Source organism: Phocoena phocoena, chromosome 3 (assembly GCF_963924675.1).
Source record: "Phocoena phocoena chromosome 3, mPhoPho1.1, whole genome shotgun sequence".
Lineage (NCBI taxonomy): Eukaryota > Metazoa > Chordata > Mammalia > Artiodactyla > Phocoenidae > Phocoena > Phocoena phocoena.
The window spans coordinates 133,359,848-133,380,201 of NC_089221.1; the positions used below are offsets into that span (position 1 = coordinate 133,359,848).

The 20,354-nt window shown below is 44.1% G+C and overlaps 1 protein-coding gene across 1 annotated transcript in view; it reads right to left on the reverse strand.

Annotated features, from left to right (window-relative positions):
• TIMD4 (T cell immunoglobulin and mucin domain containing 4) overlaps positions 1-20,354 on the reverse strand; it is a 33,552-nt gene that overhangs the window by 10,406 nt on the left and 2,792 nt on the right. Inside the window, exons 2-4 of the mRNA XM_065875343.1 lie at positions 17,078-17,416; positions 14,617-14,883; positions 12,994-13,074 (exon numbers count right to left, since the gene is read on the reverse strand). Coding sequence (XP_065731415.1) covers positions 12,994-13,074; positions 14,617-14,883; positions 17,078-17,416 — 687 coding nt within the window. The remainder of the gene's footprint in view (positions 1-12,993; positions 13,075-14,616; positions 14,884-17,077; positions 17,417-20,354) is intronic.

Genomic DNA, 20,354 nt, shown 5'->3' on the forward strand with positions numbered 1-20,354 from the left:
CTTTATATTTCATTGTCCATCAGTACAGTGTTATTGAAGCCTAGAGACACCATTTGCATGTGTGTTATCTCTGGCTGCTCCTGCAGTGTTAGGGCAGGGTTGAGTAGCTATGACAGAGACAGCACAGCTTGTAAGGCCTGAAGATGTATTATCTGGCCCTTCACAGAAAACGTTTGCTGACTACTGGTAAGTGAGTCTACATGCAGAAACAATGCCCATGGAGTCAGGGAATTAAATGTGTTCTATCTGAGTACAATTTTGAAAACCTTCAGACCTTCACACCCTAGGGTGATGAGGGAGTAGACTGGACCTCATTCTCTTACCCAAATAAAACCATGTGCTTTGTGCAATTCTGAAATGGCACTGAATTTTTAGGGTAGAAAATCTTTTAAGAATCCGTTTTGAATATTGCCCGTTTCCAGCCCATTAACAGAAACGTGCTTCAAAACTCCTAGAACCTCCCTCTCAGAATCAGTTTACTGAGCATTATCACGTGCCTAGCATAGTGATGAGCACTTCGTGTAAATTATTTCACTTTAATGCTTACAAAACCCATTTTACAGATGTATAAACTGAGGCTGAAAGTTTAAATCACTCATCCAGGGTAACACAGACAATAAAAGGAAATTTGAACTCAACTCAACTCGGAATGACTCAAAAAATCATGATGGTAACCTCTCCGAGAGAAAAGAAAAAGAGCATATTAAAATCCTATTTGAAAACGTTAACTCTCTAACCAATGGGTTTCATGCCAGAAATCACCTGGAAATAAGAGCACTATCAGTGGGTACATTTAAACACTCATATTACATATGTTGACTCATCACTGAATTCATAGACACTGGGACTCATCGGTCTCTACTTCTAAAACAAATTTAGTTTTGAAATAAGTCAATTCAATGATACAATCTTAACACAACCTAGAATTTTAAAAGTCAGAACTTCGAGACTTCAGAGAAGTTTCTTTCCTTTCCTAGGTAGCAGTTGGCTTATGCTGTCCCCTTGTGGCTTACTTGTGGTATGGTCTTAAAAATCCAAAGAACAGAAAACGATCCAAAAGTCTGAATGTTTTAGATTTGAAAGGAATTCGAAATTATCTCCTCTGATGCCCTTTTTTTAATCAAGAGAAAAATTAAAATCTAGAGAGACAGTTTCATTTGCTCAAGGTTTCACAGTAATAAGTAACAAAGGAAGTGACCAGAACCCATACTTCCTGACCTCACCTAGCAGCACTAACGCAAGTTCTGGAACTTCAAAATACCTTTTGAAAATAGAAACAGGCATTTACTGGATTCACATACTTCCTTTAAATTTTGGAGACCCCTGCATGTTTTTGATATGTGGAACGATCGAAAAGAGTACGATGGGGCTTCCCTGGTGGCGCAGTGGTTAAGAATCTGCCTGCCAATGCAGGGGACACGGGTTTGAGCCCTGGTCTGGGAAGATCCCACATGCCGCAGAGCAACCGGGCCCGTGAGCCACAACTACTGAGCCTGCGCATCTGGAGCCTGTGCTCTGCAACGAGAGAAGCTGTGACAGTGAGAGGCCCACGCACCGCGATGAAGAGTGGCCCCTGCTCGCTGCAACTAGAGAAAGCCCACGCACAGAAACGAAGACCCAACACAGCCAAAAATAAATAAATAAATAAAGTTAAATAAAAATAAATTGGATCATATATTTTTAAAAAAAAGTTTTTTTAAAAAAAAAAGAGTACGATGCACTTCAATCAATCAATCAAGAGAACATTACATACACGAATCAGGTGTTCCTTAGCTCCAAGAGAAAATTGGGTAGGGTCCATTTAATTTTGAAAGGAACCAGAGAGCAAATTGTGTTGGCACCCAAAGTGGTTCATAAAGGGGGAGGAATGATGCGATGACTGCAGTCTTACACAGGTGAGGTAACAGAAGGAAACCACAGACTCAGAACACCATTGTTTGAGAGTCACCCAGTTCTAAACTGTGTCTCAGCCTTCCACTGCCTCCAAAGATGCCCAGCAGCACAAATGTCCTCATCATTGTGAGAGCTCAGAGTCACCACCTCAGGCTACTTCTCCCGCGTGCCAATCTCTGCGCGTCTCGGTGAAGCACAGACACGACCTCATCCCTAATCCTTCCCCACCGGACTCCTCTCTGAGGGGCAATGCCTAGCACTGCTCTGCACACACCAGCCGATCCCTGCGTTTTAATTGAGGGAGGGGGCAAGGTGCACATTTCACAAAGAACCTCTGGATTATCGACAACAACAATAATAAATGGATACCATGTACCGAGCACTTACTCCATGCCCAGCACAGTGCAAAGTGTTCTCCATGTTTGATCTCAGAGCATTCTGCACTAGGTACCATTACTGTCCTCATCTCACAGCGGGAGTCCTGTGGCCTAGAGATGTCAGGCAACTGGCTCAAGTGACATAGATAGCAAGGGAGAGAGCAAACCTCAGAGGCGGGATTACCTATCCGTAGAGCCCAAGCTCTTATCCTCTGGGCTCTATGGCCTTTGGGAAGTGTAGCAAGAGCTCACATACACTTGCTCTGAAAAGATCAGTGCTGGAGGGTGCATGACCATGCTGTTTCATGGCACAGTGGGAAGTGGTCCTGTTGGAATGGAACCCTAGCCATCCACTGCCTAGGTGGGTGCAGTTTCTGAAAAGACATTCTGAAAATTATTATTATTGATGACAATGTTAAGCCTAATGGAAGCAGCTAAAAATGCACAGAGTACTTTCACATTTATTATCACATTTGAACTTCAAAATGAATCTATGAGGTAAATAAACTTGGGCAGAATGATTGAGAGGGGAGGAAACTGAAGCCCAGAGAGGTCTCGTGTCTTGCCCAAGGCTGCAGAGCTGGTGCTGATTGCTAGTAAATGGTAGAGCAATGATGTCAGATTCCAAATTTCACTTCTGTTTCCCTCTTCTGCTTCTGGGCATCACAGGAGTTAATAGTCCACAAGTGTGGGTAGGTTCTTGCCAAAGGGCATTGGTACCTTTATTCATTGATTTGTTCGTAGTGGGGAGAACAGCTACCTCACCTCATCACAGAGCTCACTGAGGTTTATCTATTGATCCTACCCTCCTGTGAAACTGGAGATGTCTCCAGCACCTGACTTGGTGTCCGAGGGACATTTTGGTCTGCAGAGCGGTCACCCAGCTCACCTGGGTAACTGTTAGTGAGGACCCATCTTAGGGCCAGCTCCGAGTTCTATTTTCAGTGGATGGTACCTTACTTCACTTTCACTTTCTGTTCACCTTACCATGGACATGCCTCTCCTAAAGCCTGGCAACTTTCTTTCGTCTTATTTGGTTGACCTTTCTGAAGGTGAGCTGTTAGATGCTAGAATTACACAGATTCAATCCCAACTTTAATGGAAAAAAAAAAAAAAACATTCGTACAGTTGATAGATGTAAGACTATTGTGAGAAGCATCATAAGAATCCACTTTTTGTCCTTTTCCTTCATCCCCAGACTGCCAGCCTACCAACTGATTCCAGCCTGCGAACAGCACTGGGCATGAAAGATAACACAAACAGGCTACTGCCTCGCGAAAGATGTTGACTTTGAAATCTACTGCATCCAATTTCTTTCCTCCTAACAACGGCATTTGTGAGTGAAAATGAGCTTTGCTTCATTCCCCTGCCTTCCTCTGTTCCTTCTGCTGAACTTGCACTGAGAATGGCAACTCCTCCTACAAGTTCTTTAGGCCCTTGATCAACTGAGGACCCAGGAAGTGTCAAGTTCTGACAGGACTCAACTTTGACTTCAATGAAATAGTCATTGAAATAGTGCAGTGCAGAGGAAAGAGCTCTGATTTGGGACCCAGAAGAGAGTCCTACGTAGGACTTATTTCCTTGAAATTTTTTCATGCTTCTGTGCTTCAGTTTCCTTCCGTGTAGAATAAGGAGAGTCGACTACACCAGCAATTCCTAAATGCCTTCTTGGGGCTAGGGCTGGGCTTCAGTTTCTTGGACCCACCCCAGAGGTCCTCATTCTGCAAGTCTTGGATAGAGTAGAGCCATCTACACTTTGACTAAGCTCTCTGTGGTTCCAGACCATGGCCAGGTCTGGCATAGACAGGCTGGATGATCTCAGAATTCAAGGTCTTGGTTCCCCAGTCGTCTCCTACCTCCCTGGGAGGTCTGCATGAGATCTGATTGCTCTCTCACCTTCATTGATGCCAACCTAACTCCTCTGTCTCCTATCTCCATTTCTAGACCAAACCCTTCCTCTCCCATTTTTGATGGCCTCCCCTCCTCCTATAACAGTACAAGCCTCCTCCCTCTACCCTGCCTCCCCTCTAAATATTCACCCTCTAACTCCTTGAAAGAACGCCTAGCATTTATTCTCTCACAATGGCTCAGCGTTGGACTTCAGGGTGTCCATCCACAGTGCTCACCCTGTTCGCTTAGCGGTCCTCCTGCCACAGTTCACAGCCACCTGTCTAGATGCCACATCTGACCGGTATTTAGAATTCCCTCATATTTAAGTACACACCCCATAATCTTTGTCTCCTGGACCACTTCCTACCTCTGCTGTCTCTCTAACTGGCCGCCTGGGCCAGCTTTTCTGCCTCTACTACACCCTCTCCCAATGGAGTCGTTCCTGTAAGGAGGTGGGGTGTCTGCCTTCATCCCACCCTTCCTCTCCCACAATATCTTCAGACAATGCCACAGGAGCTTCAATGACGCCCTCTGTTAATGAGACAATAGAATCAAGTATTTAAGAGCTAATTTTCAAGAGTAAAGAGACCTGGGGTTCCAACTCTGGCAAATGTCTTCACCTCTGCAAACCTGTTTCTTCTCCTTTACAATGAATGCAATAATAGAATCTTCCTCACAGATCTGGACGATGCCTCGTGATGAGATAGTGCACTGAAAGCATGGAGCCCAGCCCTGTCCTATGACAAGCACTCAGTAACTGTCATATCATATCGATAGGCCTGAACTCTCCCTCAAGAGATAGTACGTATGAAAGTTTTGACATAGGGGCAACTCCTTATTCAGCACAGTAATGATTCTTTGATCACAGGAGGTGCCAATCATCAGACACCCAATCCCCACCGAGGTATCCGTAAGTCCGCCCAGCCCCACGTTTCCAACGGCCTGTTAGACATTTCCCAGGGGCACTTCAAAGTCAAGATCGCCCAAATAAATTTCACTCTTCCTCCTGGGGTTCCTTTACCAGTGAATCCATCACATCAAGCTGATCTCCCAAGTGCGGAGAATCAGTCATCCTTCCTTCTTACTCCAGTCACCAAGTCCTCTCAGTTCAAAGTCCTAAATGGCTCTGACTCTGTCCCTTCGCTGCTGTCACTGCTGTCAACATCCTAGTCAAGACACTCACCTCCTGCCTGAGTTATTGCAGGAGGCTCTCTGCCTCCAGCCTTACTCCCCTCGAATACATCTTCCACACTCTTGCCAGAGCAATTTTTCCTAAAACGGAGCTGAAAATGCCATTCCCGACTCCAAAAACATGACTGGACCTGTGTGACCCCGGAATGAAATCTAAATTCTTCAGCCCATCAATCAAGTCCTTTAAGAACCCAGGCCACTCCTAGCTTCCTGTCTCCATTAGATTAAACTAGACTCTTAAACAATCGCCAAAGATTTCGTGCTATTATAAGTCCCCCTATTTCTGCTTATGCTGTTCTCCCTGCCTGTTCACCCTTCTCTGCTCAATGAGATGTTCTCATCCATAAAGAACCAATTCAAGGATCACTGAGTGAAATCATCCTGGCCTTTCTTTCCAAGTTAGAATCCTTCTCTCCCTTCTTTGGGTCCCCAGGGCACCTTTTCATACTTCTATCCCAAAACCAAACTCACTGGATAATTGTTTGCTCTACACAAGCCTGTCTGTCCCACCCCTTTAAGAACAGAGGTCAAGACTTCCTCATTTTTATATGTTCTGGGTCCTGCACAGGGAAGCGCCCAGGGAAGCCATGCTTAATGAATGACAGATTTGAAAGGCCTTTACCAAATATCACGTGACCTATTTCCATATATCCAAACCAAATGCCAAGGTAAAGATATAAAATCTCATCTCTAACCACTTTTCCCTCTGAGAATCCTTTGATTCCATGGCAAGGCCAGCTTGCCCTGGACCATGAAGCTTGGGCTGGTTTTGTAAAACAGAAAGATACAGTAAGAGAACAAGAACTCCTAAAAGCACCCCATCCCCACTCCCCCACCATCCAACCCTGGGATGGAGAAAACACTACTGTAAGAATCTCAGAAAAGGAAATTATGACTATTGCCAGAGGAATGTTCATTTTTCCCCAGTTTTCCTGGGTTGACAGCCAAGCCCTCATGCATATTTGGGGGCATTAAATTTGAAATTATTTCACAGCTTGGACTTCATACTGTTGATGAGTATAATGATCTACCTGGGGGCTGAGAAAAAGTGAATCCTAATACTTGAGGAGCAAATAGGAAAATCTGCCCTCAGGGAAGCTCTGTTGAGAGACAGTGGCTGCCAGTCTTGGGACAAAGGTTAACTGTACGTGGGATCAGGAGAACTGGCCTCTGGTCTCAGCAGCCTCCCTATCACTGCAAGCCCTCTCTCAACTCACTGGCCTTTGCTGGGCCTCAATTTCCCATCTGTTTTCCACTGACAACACCTCCCGAGGAGTTCGTGGGCCCAAATTTCAAACCTCTGAAACCTGGGTAAGAGTCTCAGCTCTCCCTCTGCCTCACTGTGTGATCTCAGGAAAGTCATTCCACATCTCTGAATTCTATTTCTAGGCAGCCACAGAGTGGAGGTAAGGATTTGACACCCTGACTAGGGCTTCTTCAGATGATGTCTGCAGACCAAACACCTTCAATGCAGAGGAAGGCACCGGAGCAGGAGATACATACTTGGAGGTGTCTAATCAAATAAATAATACAAATCAGGAAGCCCTTGCATGGCAAACTTGACCACAGCTCTTTTTCAAGCAAAACTTGATTTCTGAGCCTAAATTATAGAGTGAAGCCTCCCTAGATTGAGTGATGTGAGAAGGACAAAACAACTGAGAGGCATCAGAAGATTAAAGATGTGCACCAGAGGAACAAAACCCATAACTGATAGTTCCATAGAGCCATGTAATAAGCAGCCAGTGAAAAGCTTTCAGAATCAGATTTATTTTAATAGTGAGTCGAGAATGACTGCCATGAGATTTTTTAAAAAGCTTTCGTCACTTCCCCAAGTTTGCAATTTTGCCACTCATCAGCTCTTTTCCTGGAGCAATTAGCAGTTAAAAAAAATCATAAAACTAAAAAGTGTCTCTGCCGTGTATGTGAGGGTTTATTCTCTATGGTATTCATTGGTCTGTATGTCTGTCTTTGTGCCAGTGCCATACTGTTTTGATTACTGTAGCTCTTTAATATGTTTTGAAATCAGGGGGAAAAAAAAGTGTCTCTGTATTTGGAAGGAAGTGAGTCAGCTGGGAGCTGGTAGATGTGGCCTCTTGCTCCCCAGCCGGCCTGGCCAGAGAATGAAGATGTGTGAGTAGGAAGATCAGCAGAGATCCAGTGAGCAGAGGGCATCAGAATCTGTCACGAGGACTGTCATTTACTAGTCAGTAATTATGGACCAGACATTTTTCTCATGCATTTCCTCACTTAACAGCCCTATGAACCATGTACTATTATCTCCATTGTACATTTTGAGGAAACTGAGATTTCAAAAAGCCTAGAACAAGAACCTGATATTCTAAAAGAAAAAAATAAAGCATAAAACGTTAGAGCTGGTATATAACCCTGAGCCTTCACATTCCCCAAACGAGGTCTTTTAACCCCCACCTCAGGCTACCGAGAAGAATGTGAGGAGAAAGGACTAGAAAAAAAGGATTTGGGATGTTATTGAGGCACTAAAAGTGAGGCTGAGGCATAATCTGCAGAGGATTTAATCCCAAGCCACCCGATTTTATTTAGGAAATGACATGGTGATGTGGGTCTCCTCACCTTAGCTTCAGAGTCTTTACCCAATAGAGATGTTGGGTCACTATGGAGCAATTTGGGACCATTTCACACATTCCTGTGGCCAAGCAAGAAATGAAATTAATCCTCAGGCTAGAGGGACTGACTTGAGTTTCCAGCTACCTAGAGGCATAAGAGTTCGTATTCCCCTAACAGGCTGCCTTTAGCTGGGGGGAAGAAACCTATGAGAATTTTTATTGTTGTTTGTTTGAATTATGGTTCCTAATCATTTGGAGCTTTGCAGAATTCTTGGAGAATCTAATAAAAGTTCTATACTTTTTTCCCCAGGAAAATGTGTGTGTACATATACAAACACAACTATATATATATATATATATATATATATATATATATATATATATATACACATATATATATATATATATATATATATATAAAATTTCAGGGGGGTTCTTGTCCCCCTGCCAAGTTCATCCACAGACAACTCCATTTAGGAGTCCATGTACACATTTTAATAATACCCCTGGAAACCGGGTGTGATCCCACCTCTCTCTCTGCACTACTGTGTTGTGTGATCTTGGGCAAATCACTCCACATCTCTGAACTCTGTTCCAGGCAGCCAAAGAGAGGAAGTAAAGAATTGCCATTCCAGGTAATGCTAATTTTAGGGAATAATAATTGTAGCAATATCCACCTGAACAATTTAAAGCAGTCCTCAACCATGGAAGCCTGGCCATCCAAAAATTACATGAAGACATGAGGAAGGAATTGGGAATATTTAGCCAAGGTAAGAAAAAGCCCACAGAAGCATGTAGGTTCTCTGAAATGGGTTGAAAGCATTTTTATGCAAATGAAGAAGTAGTTTTATTCTCTAAGTGCTTCCAGAGGGTAGATGGGGCGGGGGCAGCCTACCATGGGGTCAGAATGGCATCAGAGTTGAGCAGAGAAGGGTTAAGTCCAGGTCCATCATCTACCAGACAAGATATATAACATTCACGGACTCTAAAATGGAGGTGATAATGGTATCTATCTCATAGGATTTTGTGAAAAATCAAATGAGGCAATGCATGTAAAATGCAGAGCGTTGAAACAAAGACAGACCTCAGTAGGTGTTAGCTTCTATAATAAACTCCCTGACCCTCCATTTCTTTATCTGTAAAATGGGGATAATACCTATACCTGGCTAGAAGGTCATTGTTAGATTTAAATAAAACAATATAAGTTAAAACCCTTATACAGCACCTAACACCTAGCTAAATCCTCAGTATGTATTATAAATGTTTCATTACAAAAACCGATGGAAAAAAAGGATGGTAGATGACAAGAACATGATACTTTATTTCAGACTGGAAGGTAAGGCAAAATAAACTAATACCTAAGAGTATGGAATCAGAGCTAGACTTCCTGGATCTGGCACCCAACAGCTGTGTGGGCTTGAAAAAGCTATGACAAATAGAGATTGGAGCATCTGGTAAGAGGGATTGAATTAAGTGGCCCAGGAGAACAGTTGACCCCATGCCGGCACATGATATGTGCTCAATAAACCCTGGCTTCTTCCACAACGAACAGATGTTACACAGAGACTGACAGACCTTCCTATAACCAGCTCCTCTTCAGCAGTGCCGCCTATGGGTATGGGCACAAGTGTTCTCTCTCCCAGGATTTATCAAGCAGCAGTGAAATGAAATGATCAGGGATATTATAAAAGATAGTAAAACATCAGATGACCTTCTGTTCCCTTGCAATTCAGTGTAAAATAGTCCAAGATTTAAGTGGAATAAATGAAACATTTTGCAAACTTGTTGACCATCCTTTGTCACTTTTCTAGTTGCTACCTTCTCTTCTGCCAGAAAATAGGCCCCCACCCTACCACATCCCACGGACAAAGAAGGTTTGGATCACTGGCACCTTGTTATCAACAACCAGTCCAGGTTTCCCGTCCTCCCACTGTGTGAGTTAGTGCATGCCAAAGCTTTTCAACATGAGATCGCCCTTGCGTTTCATCTTGATTTAGATAGAGTCTTCCTTCAAAACCTATCTCCCTTCCGCTCACTCTTGTCAGGACCCTCCAATTCCATCTTCCGAGCCTTTGTCAGTGATGCTACATTGCCTCCTTCACAGAGTTAAAGGATGGCTGTTTTCTGGCTAATAAACATAGAGGAAGACACTCCAACTCTCTGTTAATCAGAACAACAGAAGAATGAGATGACATTTTCTTCTCGGGAGATTGAAAAAAATTAAACAAATGGTTATATTGAGTGTGGGGAGGATATGGGAAAGCAGATACTCTGTGGGTGGGAAGATAAATTAGCACAGCCTTTCCAGAGGACAATTTTGTAATAGCTATAAAACTTAGAAGCACACATTTCAGAGTTCCCTGGTGGCGCAGTGGTTAAGAATCCACCTGCCAATGCAGGGGATACAGGTTCAAGCCCCGGTCTGGGAAGATCCCACGTGCCGCAGAGCAAATAAGCCCGTATGCCACAACTACTGAGCCTGCACTCTAGAGCCCGCGAGCCACAGCTACTGAGCCCACGTGCCACAACTACTGAAGCCTGCGTGCCTAGAGCATGTGCTCTGCAACCAGAGTAGCCACCGCAATGAGAAGCCTGCACACCGCTACAAAGAGTAGACCCTGCTCACCGCGACTAGAGAAAGCTCGTGTGCAGCAATGAAGACCCAACGTAGCCAAAAATAAAATATAAATAAATTAAAAAAAAAAATAAAAGCACACAGTTCTTTGAACCTAGCATTTCTCCTTCTTGGTCACCACCCTAGCTAAAGAAACGCTTGCATGAACACTAAGGAGACACCTATAAGGATCCTCACTGCAGAATATTTATGATGTGACGCTTTGGAACAACCTTAGTGCCCCTCAATGCGGAATGGATACTATAAGTACCCATAGTAGAAAATACTATACAGCAATTTAACACAGTGATGGAGATCAACATGGACCAAAAAAGAAAGTGGTCCAATGTGTAATGTTAGGTGAATAAAAATGCAGAAGGCAGCACACAATAGGATTGCATTTTTTTTAAATCCACACACAAAACACAACTGTATATTTCTATATCTATACCCACTCATAAGGGAATAGAAAAAGGTCTGAAGAATGATCAGCTTCAACTAATATCAGTGATATTACAAAACAATGTATCCCTAGGGACTTCCCTGGCGGCACAGTGGTTAAGACTCCACGGTCCCAGGGCAGAGAGCCTGGGTTCCATCCCTTGTCAGGGAACTAGATCCTACATGCATGCCGCAACTAAGGAGGCGGTGAGCTGCAACTAAGGAGTATACCTGCTGCACCTAAGACCCAGAGCAACCAAATAATAAATAAAAATAAATAACTAAATAGCTTTAAAAAAATGTATCCCTAACAAAACTACACTGGTGTACAATTTGCATAATTTAAAATAAATTAGTAATGTTTTGAAAGATGAATGGTTGCTTTTCCTACTAGCATTCCTAGCTTCAGATCCCAACAGAGGGTTTTCAGAAATGAGGCAGAGAAGGGATGGAGCCAACACTGATGCTTTTAGCAAGTTTCACTTTCATCCCAGCTGGCGGGAGGATGTAGGATGTGACGACAGTGCAATCAAAAGAGCAGAATTCCAAGACAAGCAGGCAGATGATGTCAGATTGTTCCCAAGTCCAAAGGCAAACCACTCACAGGAGAACAACCCCCCTACCTCTTGGCTGAGAAACCACCGAGTCACTCGCTTCCCACATCAATGCCTGGCGTGTTGACTGGAGAACCCAACTTTTAGACCCTGGAAAATATACAAAGGAAAGGAGAAAACAAACTTAGGTAGATGCCTGTCTTCCCATTTTGTTGGGAGGTGGTGGGGTGGGGGGGCACTCTTCCCCTAAACTGACTTCTGTCATTAAAAAAAAGGGCTGGGGCTTCCCTGGTGGCGCAGGGGTTGAGAGTCCGCCTGCCGATGCAGTGGGCACGGGTTCGTGCCCGGGTCCGGGAAGATCCCACGTGCCGCGGAGCGGCTGGGCCCGTGAGCCATGGCCACTGAGCCTGCGCGTCCGGAGCCTGTGCTCCGCAGCGGGAGGGGCCACAACAGTGAGAGGCCCGTGTACCGCAAGAAAAAAAAAAAAAAAGGCTAATGTTTACTGAGCATTTAGTACATTCCAGATGCTGTTCTAAGTCACCTACCTGCATTCTCTCACTTAATCCTCAGAAAGAGACACAGGGTAAGTGCTTCATTATTCCCATTTGACCAGTTAGGAAGCCAAGGCCCAGAGAGATTAAGGAACATTCCCAAAGTCACACAGCAGAGAAGAGGCACGATTTGTACCCAGGCAGTGTGACACCAGAACGCACACATGAACCACTCTATTTTACGGCCCCCCTATACTCTATTATCACAAGCGTTGATTTATTTACCTCATAGATGTCTGTTTTCCTCTGCTTGATTATAAACTCCACTAAGGTAACAGCTACCTTTTGCACGCTTACTAACAGGCCAGGCACTCGTCCAAATTTTATATGCATGAAGTTACACAATGGAGGGCAGAGACCCCCAGGGGAAAGTAGTACAACTGATAACCAAGCCCAGGTAGCCCCCTCTAGCACCTGCAAGGCTGTGAATTATCTTCAGGGTGTTCTCTGCCCCTGGGCACTAGTAAATACCTAAAGAAGTCTGGCTGGATGGATGAAAGGACAAATGAATGAAAGAACTCTCCCTCCACTATAAACAGCCAAGGAGTCAAGTGAGTACACCCTCCGGGGTTTCAACACAGAAGACCAGTATGCTTGGAATTGGGGGATGAGATAGCCGAGTGCCACCCAACCTAGAGTGGAAAGGCAGATATTCTAGAGATGTGCTACCGTGGAGAACTGCACAAACAAATCAAGGTCAATGGGTCTCTCTCACACTCTCAAATCCATAGGGAGGAATGAGCCACAAATGCGGTATTGATACCAATTTGTCCCAGGTGGACTTCATGGCACACAGGACCCAACAGTCATCTCTAGTCATCTGACTTGGTGACACGCTATTCAGTATTTCCCTCAGGCTAAGCGGTGAGGAAAGAAAAAGAGAGAACCCCGGCCACATACCTTTGGATGTGAGTAAGGCAGTATCTGCAGAAGTCGCCTCAGTGCTTCTCTGAGAGGTCCTAGGGAGGACAGTTTCTGAGTCTGGAAGAGAAAAAACGTTTGGTAAAAGGCAGCTAAAAATAGGTGTTTGTGCTGAGTGGTGGGATTTGGGGCTATTTTTATAGTTGTCTTTGTACTTTTCTATGTTTATTCCAGTTTTTCTTCCAAGGATTGTAAGTAATTTTTAGAATCTAGGGGAAAAACTGCAAACGTAGTATTCTAAGATGATTATTTTAAAGACCAAATGAATAAAAAGTTACATATAAAAATTGGCTTAGGGTTCATGGACCTTAGGTGACTACACAGAGTATAATGGAATTAGCCAATTCGATACTGTAAAGTTGTTTAAATTAATCCAGGCCTTATTGAGGCAGCTGAAACGCCTAAGCTTTCAAGCTATCTCATGATTCTTTTCTAATATTCTTACCTCAGAATCAGAGGTTGAAACGTGGTGGGAGCTTTGATAAGCCCCCATAATTAGTGGAGCTAGTAGTTCAGTGAGAGTTCCAAGATGTAGGATCAAGAAGGATTCAGGATGAAGGAAGGAAGGAAAGGAGGGAGGGAGCTAGAGAGAGAGAGAAAGAGAGAGAAAGGAAGGAAGGAAGGAAGGAAGGGAGGGAGGGAGGGAAGGGGGGAGAGAGAGAGAGAGAGAGAGAGAGAGAGAGAGAGAAAGAAAGAAAGAAAGAAAGAAAGAAAGAAAGAAAGAAAGAAAGAAAGAAAGAAAGAAAGAAAAGAAAGGAAGAAAGAAAAGGTAGAACCAGTTCATCAAGGGATATTTTAAGGCATCCGGAGGCCTTTCCTCAGCCAATCTCTAATGCCTGAGTAGGGACTTAAGCCCCGGCAGGATGGAACTGGTGTCTGACCCAGGTTCACATTTCCTGGTTCTTTACTAAGTGTCCCCAAGACTCCTGGGAGGTCAACTGGAGAACCAAAAATGCTGACTTTTCAAAAGCACAAAGGAAAAAAAAAAAGCAACAAAAAAGGAAATCATAAAACAATGAAAAGGAACAATTTAATGAAACTATACACACACACACAGTTTTGGGATGAATTGTGTGGTCCCCTCCCACCCCCGCCCCAGCCCTACTCGAAAATTCATACATTGAAGCCCTAAGCCCAAGTAGCTTGGAATGTGACTGTATTTGGAGATAGTGCCTTTAAAGTGGTAATTAAGGTAAAAATGATGTTACATGGATGGGTCCTGATAGAATATCACTGGTGTTCTTACAAAAAGAGGACATTAGAACACAAACACACAAAGGAGGAAGACCATGTGAGGACACAGGGAGAGGACGGCCATCTAGAAGTCAAGGAGAAAGGCCTTGGAAGAAACCAACCCTGCTGACACCTTGATCTCAGACTTCTAGCCTCCGGAATTGTGAGAAAGTAAACTTTTGTTGTTTAAGCCACCCAGTCTGTGGAATTTGTTATGACAGCCCTGGCAAACTCATACACAGACACACACACACATAGACCTAAGAGCAAGTTGCTGGGCTGCCCCATTCAGCAGGAGAACCCTCTTCCAAGGGATCCAAGGTACATCTGACCAGAAGAAGGGAAAGAATGGCCCGTTGAACCAGGCACCTGCAGTGAGGATGGGCCCTTCTGTGGAAGGCTCAAGGGTCAGAAGTATCGTGTCTTCCTCACGAAGGGACTCCCGTGTTGTCAGAGGGCATGTGGCTGCCGTGGTGGTGAGTGCAGCAGCGGTTCTCATCTGAAGCGGTGGTGTGCCTGGCAGGTCAGGTGTAGGCACGACTGTGGTTGTTGGAAGCACAGCTGTGGTTGTCGTCACGGCGGCGGTGGTGGCGGTGGTTGGGCGATGGGTGGTTGTTGAGCGCGTGGTCGTGGGGCCTGTACCCAATAGAAGATACGTCTGGTGCCAAGTGGAGACGGAGGAAGACAGAAACACTACAGATGTAGCCGGCATCCGTCCATTTCTCTGCCTTTCTGCTGCCTCAGCTGGCCCACGAGCCTGGACCACTAAAATGCCCATGAAAACTGGGTGTCTTAACTCTAGTCCTGGCCTTTCCAACCTGTTCTTCACACAGTGGCCAGAGTAATCTTTGAAAATGACAAATCTAATTATGTCAGTCCCCTACCTACACTTTTTTACTGGGTTCTCCTTGCCCTTAAGATGAAGACCCAACCCCCAACCTCACCCTCAGGGCCCCACCTGATCTGCTCTTTCTTTCCCATCTCGGGCCTCCACTCTATTGTCCTCACTTTTCCCCAGCCCACTGGCCTTTCTTCAGTTCTTCCACAGTATTAGTGACCTTCCATCTGAGGGACTTTGTACCTACTGCTTCCTAGACTCTCTCTTCCTTAGATGGACTCCTCCTTAACCCTCATGTCTCAGCTAAAAGGACGCTTCTGCAAGGAGGTCATCCGCATTCGACAATAACAATGTTTTTTGCACACTCATACTTGACCTTCATAGCATTTGTTGCATTTCCTAACTACACATTTATTTGTTGATTGTTATGGAATGTCTGTTTCTCCTAGTACACTGTAAGCTCCACGAGGGAATGGCTGGTATTTATTTTGTTCTCTGCTACAAATCTAATACCTACCACAATGTCTGGTACATAGTAGGTGTTCCAAAAACATGCATGAATGAGTAAATGAATGATCCCACCAAAAGTGAGCCCAAACATAACATTTCAGTCAAGCAAGATGAATAAACTCTAGAAAGTTGCTGCACACATTGTACCCATAGTTAACAATAGTATATTGTACACTTGAAGATTCATGAAGAGGGTAGAACTCATGCTAGGTGTTCTTTCTACAATAAAAATTAAAATCTAAAAAGAGCGAGTCCAAAGAGTGTAACATAGGGTGAAAATGTAGTCTCTTTCAGATATTAAAGATTGGTTCATGCCCAAACCACTCACCCACTAAACATCTGAATCTGAGTTCATTAGCAACAGTTATTCTACAGATACCACCCTCTCTTAAATATGCCAAATTTCCACTAACTCTAATGGACCAGAAGGACATCATTAGTTTCAAGTGAACTTAGAAATGTCCTCATAGGGTGCTGATGTCAACCAATATTTTATAGAGTAAGAGCTGGTTATATCAGGCTTGAAAAGCAAAGACTTGGATTGGCATCATTTAACTTCAACAAATCCTAATGATACCTCTATCTCACAAAGTTGCTTTGAGAGAAAAGTATACTAGATATATATATTCAGTATATAAAAAGTATACTTTCATATGTGCTCGTGAAAGTTCCCTAATTAGAAGCATCCCCATCAGTTGTTCTCAATTTTAGAGCACATGAGAGTCATCGGAGAAGCTTATTACTTGCATGGCTAGCCAGAACCTGCCTTCCAAGACGCCAGTCCAGTTAGGAACAGAGCCCAAGAATCCTCAGTCCTCGGTGCAGGCTGAACACAGAGCTGAATTTGAGAGGCTCCATTCCAGACCAGCAGGAACAGTGGTTATTGTTCACATAATTCAACCATAGGCTGTACTCCATGCAGCTCAAATCGTTACGAGTTCCACCGTATTTCAAATTTCATCGAAAGCAACTGACGGTAACAGAAGGAAAGATCACCTGAAAACTGCTATGACTATCTCCAAATCCCCTGCAATTTCCCCTCTGCTGGAAGTTGGGCTTATGGGCTGAAGCTGATCCATGAACAACACATTTTATCTCATTCATCCAATATTTTTTTTAATTGTGAAATCTTTGCCAACGTGCAAAATTCAATATACTTCACATGATAAGTGGGAGATCTGAAAGCACTGGGCCCAAATTTCTGCAATTCCCTAGAGAAGAAGCAGCTGCCCTCTTCAGAGTGACCCTGAGTTTCACTGGTTCCCTACCTCCCACCCTCTACCCCTCACTCATTTCTGTGGGATTTTTGGCTCCCACAGGCATCTGCTCCAGACTGTGGCTCCTCTAGTCATCAACATGTCTCAGATTTAATCTGCCCACTCATTGCTTAAGCAGCTTCGGCCTCTCCACCACCATGCACTGACTCTATGACCCATGACTCGTGAGCCTCTCCATCCACAGACACAGCCCCTGTGTGCTCACCTCTCAGCTCCAGACGGATGTTCCTCTTCACATCGTTGAACCAGCCAGGCACCTCTATGCGGCAGCAGTACACACCACTGTCACCTTCGTTGGTGTTGAAGATGGTCAAGGAGACATCCCCTCTCCGGATATTCCCCAGAAGTTGGTATTTTGGCAACTTCCTCGAGACCACCCTTGTCCCATCGGTGTAGAGAAGCTCATCATTGCATTTGGAGTTGGGACACTGGCCTTTGCCCCAGCACATGCTGTTGCTCTTAGGAGACCAGGATGAGTACGTACAGGGCAAAGTCACCGACTGACCCCAAAACGCTCTCACGACACTCTCTGATGCAGCTGGAGCTGTGAGGAAAGATGAGAAAACTAGGCTGTAAGGTACTGAAATCTCTCAAATATGCTCTACAGGGATTGTGCAGATAGATGCTTCCGGGAAGATGAAGAGGGTCGTAGTGTATATGTTTCTTTAGCCCAAATTCTGGCCTGCCCTTAGCTGCTGCTAAGCTCCTAACTCCACACCCCTCCATCCCTCAAGTGGAAACAGCTGACCGCCTGAGTCTGCTCACATCTCCACAGCAGATTTGCTGATTAAAAAAACCCTGACCGGCGCTTCTCCGGTGGCACAGTGGTTGAGAGTCCGCCTGCCGATGCAGGGGACGCGGGTTCGTTCCCCAGTCCGGGAGGATCCCACATGCCACGGAGCGGCTGGGCCCGTGAGCCATGGCCGCTGAGCCTGCGCTCCGCAACGGGAGAGGCCACAACAGTGAAAGGCCCGCGTAACGCAAAACAAACAAACAAAAAACAAAAAAAACTGTGACCTTAAGTACCATTCAATAAAACAATAAATTCTCCATGGAAAATCCTGACCCTTTAATCCAATGCCACTAACTCATATAAACAGGTCCAAAACTGCAGTCTACCCAGTGTATCTTAATAGGCAGTGATCACCTACCACTGACCTGAATGCCTCAAATGGGTCTCTGTCTGTCTTCCACCCCAGAGTGTTGCTATGGCGGGGAGACAGGCTGTGGAACTATATCCCATTGTCCTCTTCTCCTTTTAGTACTGGAGGTAGAAATTAATTGCTCTGGACCATTTGTTTGTTGTTAGAGAACGTGAACTTACGTGGAGTTTGTGGATTTTTTTTTTTTTTAATGTTAGAACTGGAAAGGAATCACAGGAATTCTTTGGAATGGCAGCTGTGACATAAAGATGCTGGTGATGAGGTTGACCATGGTAGCTATATGAAATAGAACATAGCACCATTTTTAAAATGAAGTATCTGTGTTTCCCAACTTCAGCTGCTCACCAGCATGGCCTGGGGAGCTTGCTAAAAATACCTAGTTTCTTACCCAACCCTGAGTCAGAATCTAAGAGGCCAAAGCCCATGGAAATGTACATAACCGAGGCCTCCAGGTCCTCCTGATGTCACTGACCACCCACTCTGTTTGAGGACCACTGGACAGCCTCTTCTAAGATAACTTCCATCTCTGAGAGTCCATGAAAGTTTTTCACTGCTGCAAATGTTAAGCCCTCTGATTTAATTGAGCATCAGTGATTGTTCTCAATCAAACCATACTATTGACAGGAGAGCCAGGCAGGCTATAGCTCCAGTGTCAGGATGACATCCTGCTCCTTCTTGAGTACCTAGATCCCTTTTATATTTAAAAAATTTTTTTAACATCTTTATTGGAGTATAATTGCTTTACAATGGTGTGTTAGTTTCTGCTGTATAACAAAGTGAATCAGCTATACATATACATATATCCCCATATCTCTTTGCTCATTGTTTTCTTCAAGGTACCCTCCTGTAAGACTCTCCGTTCACTAACTCTGTTAACCCCGTTGGCTAAGTTGTGTAAGACATGGCCAGTAGCACCGTATTCCTCCCTGACCCTAGGCGGCAGCAACTTCCAGCTATCCTTCTCTGGGAGAAGGTGAGCTTGAGCCCTAGCAGTTGCCCAGGTAGTAAGCCAGATGAGGTACTTGCTGGGTTTTGTAAAGTTTGCTCTCATGATGAAAGGTCATTCCAAATTCAGACCCGCCTGGAGCCTTCCCTAAACTCATCGTCTCTTTACTTTGCCACAATGGAGATGTTTCACAGATTGTACATGCTGTGGAAGCCCATTTTGCCTCCCATGAAGCCAGGGAAAAAAATAAAATTGTCTTCAACCTCAGCTGTGATAGCAATGCAGAACACATGCACCAAAAATCAATGACTTCTAAATATGAGCTTGTTCCTATGAATATTTGGTAAATTAATAAAAAGTGTGGGACAGAATTATTTCTACTGGAGATCCAGCAGTTTATTATCCCAAGTATCGCAGTATAGAAAGAGGCATCCTACTACTCAATACGGAAAGACTAGATAGAAAAACCGGCAAAGGCAAAAAACACGTGAAAGGATGCTCGACATCATTAATCATTAGAGAAATGCAAATCAAAACTACAATGCGATATCGTCTCACATCGGTCAGAATGGCCATCATTACAAACAATAAATGCTGGAGGGGGTGTGGAGAAAAGTCAACCCTCATACACTGTTGATGGGAATGTACATTGGTACAGCCACTATGGAGAACAGTATGGAGGTTCCTTACAAAACTGAAAATAGAACTACCATACGACCCAGCAATCCCACTACTGGGCATATATCCTGAGAAAACCATAATTCAAAAAGAGTCATGTACCACAATGTTCATTGCAGCTCTATTTACAATAGCCAGGACATGGAAGCAACCTAAGTGTCCATCAACAGATGAATGGATAAAGAAGATGTGGCACATATATACAATGAAATATTACTCAGCCATAAAAAGAAATAAAATTGAGTTATTTGTAGTAAAGTGGATGGACCTAGAGTCTGTCATACAGAGTGAAGTAAGTCAGAAAGACAAATACCGTATGCTAACACATATATATGGAATCTAAAAAAAAAAAAAGAAATGGTTATGAAGAACCTAGGGGCAAGACAGGAATAAAGACACAGACCTACTAGAGAATGGACTTGAGGACACGGGGAGGGGGAAGGGTAAGCTGTGACAAAGCGAGAGAGTGGCATGGACATATATACACTACCAAACATAAAATGTATAGCTAGTTGGAAGCAGTCACATAGCACAGGGAGATCAGCTCGGTGCTTTGTGACCAGCTAGAAGGGTGGGAGGGAAGGAGACTCAAGAGGGAAGAGATATGGGGATATATGTATAACTGATTCATTTTGTTATAAAGCAGAAACTAACACACCATTGTAAAGCAAGTATACTCCAATAAAAAAAAAGAA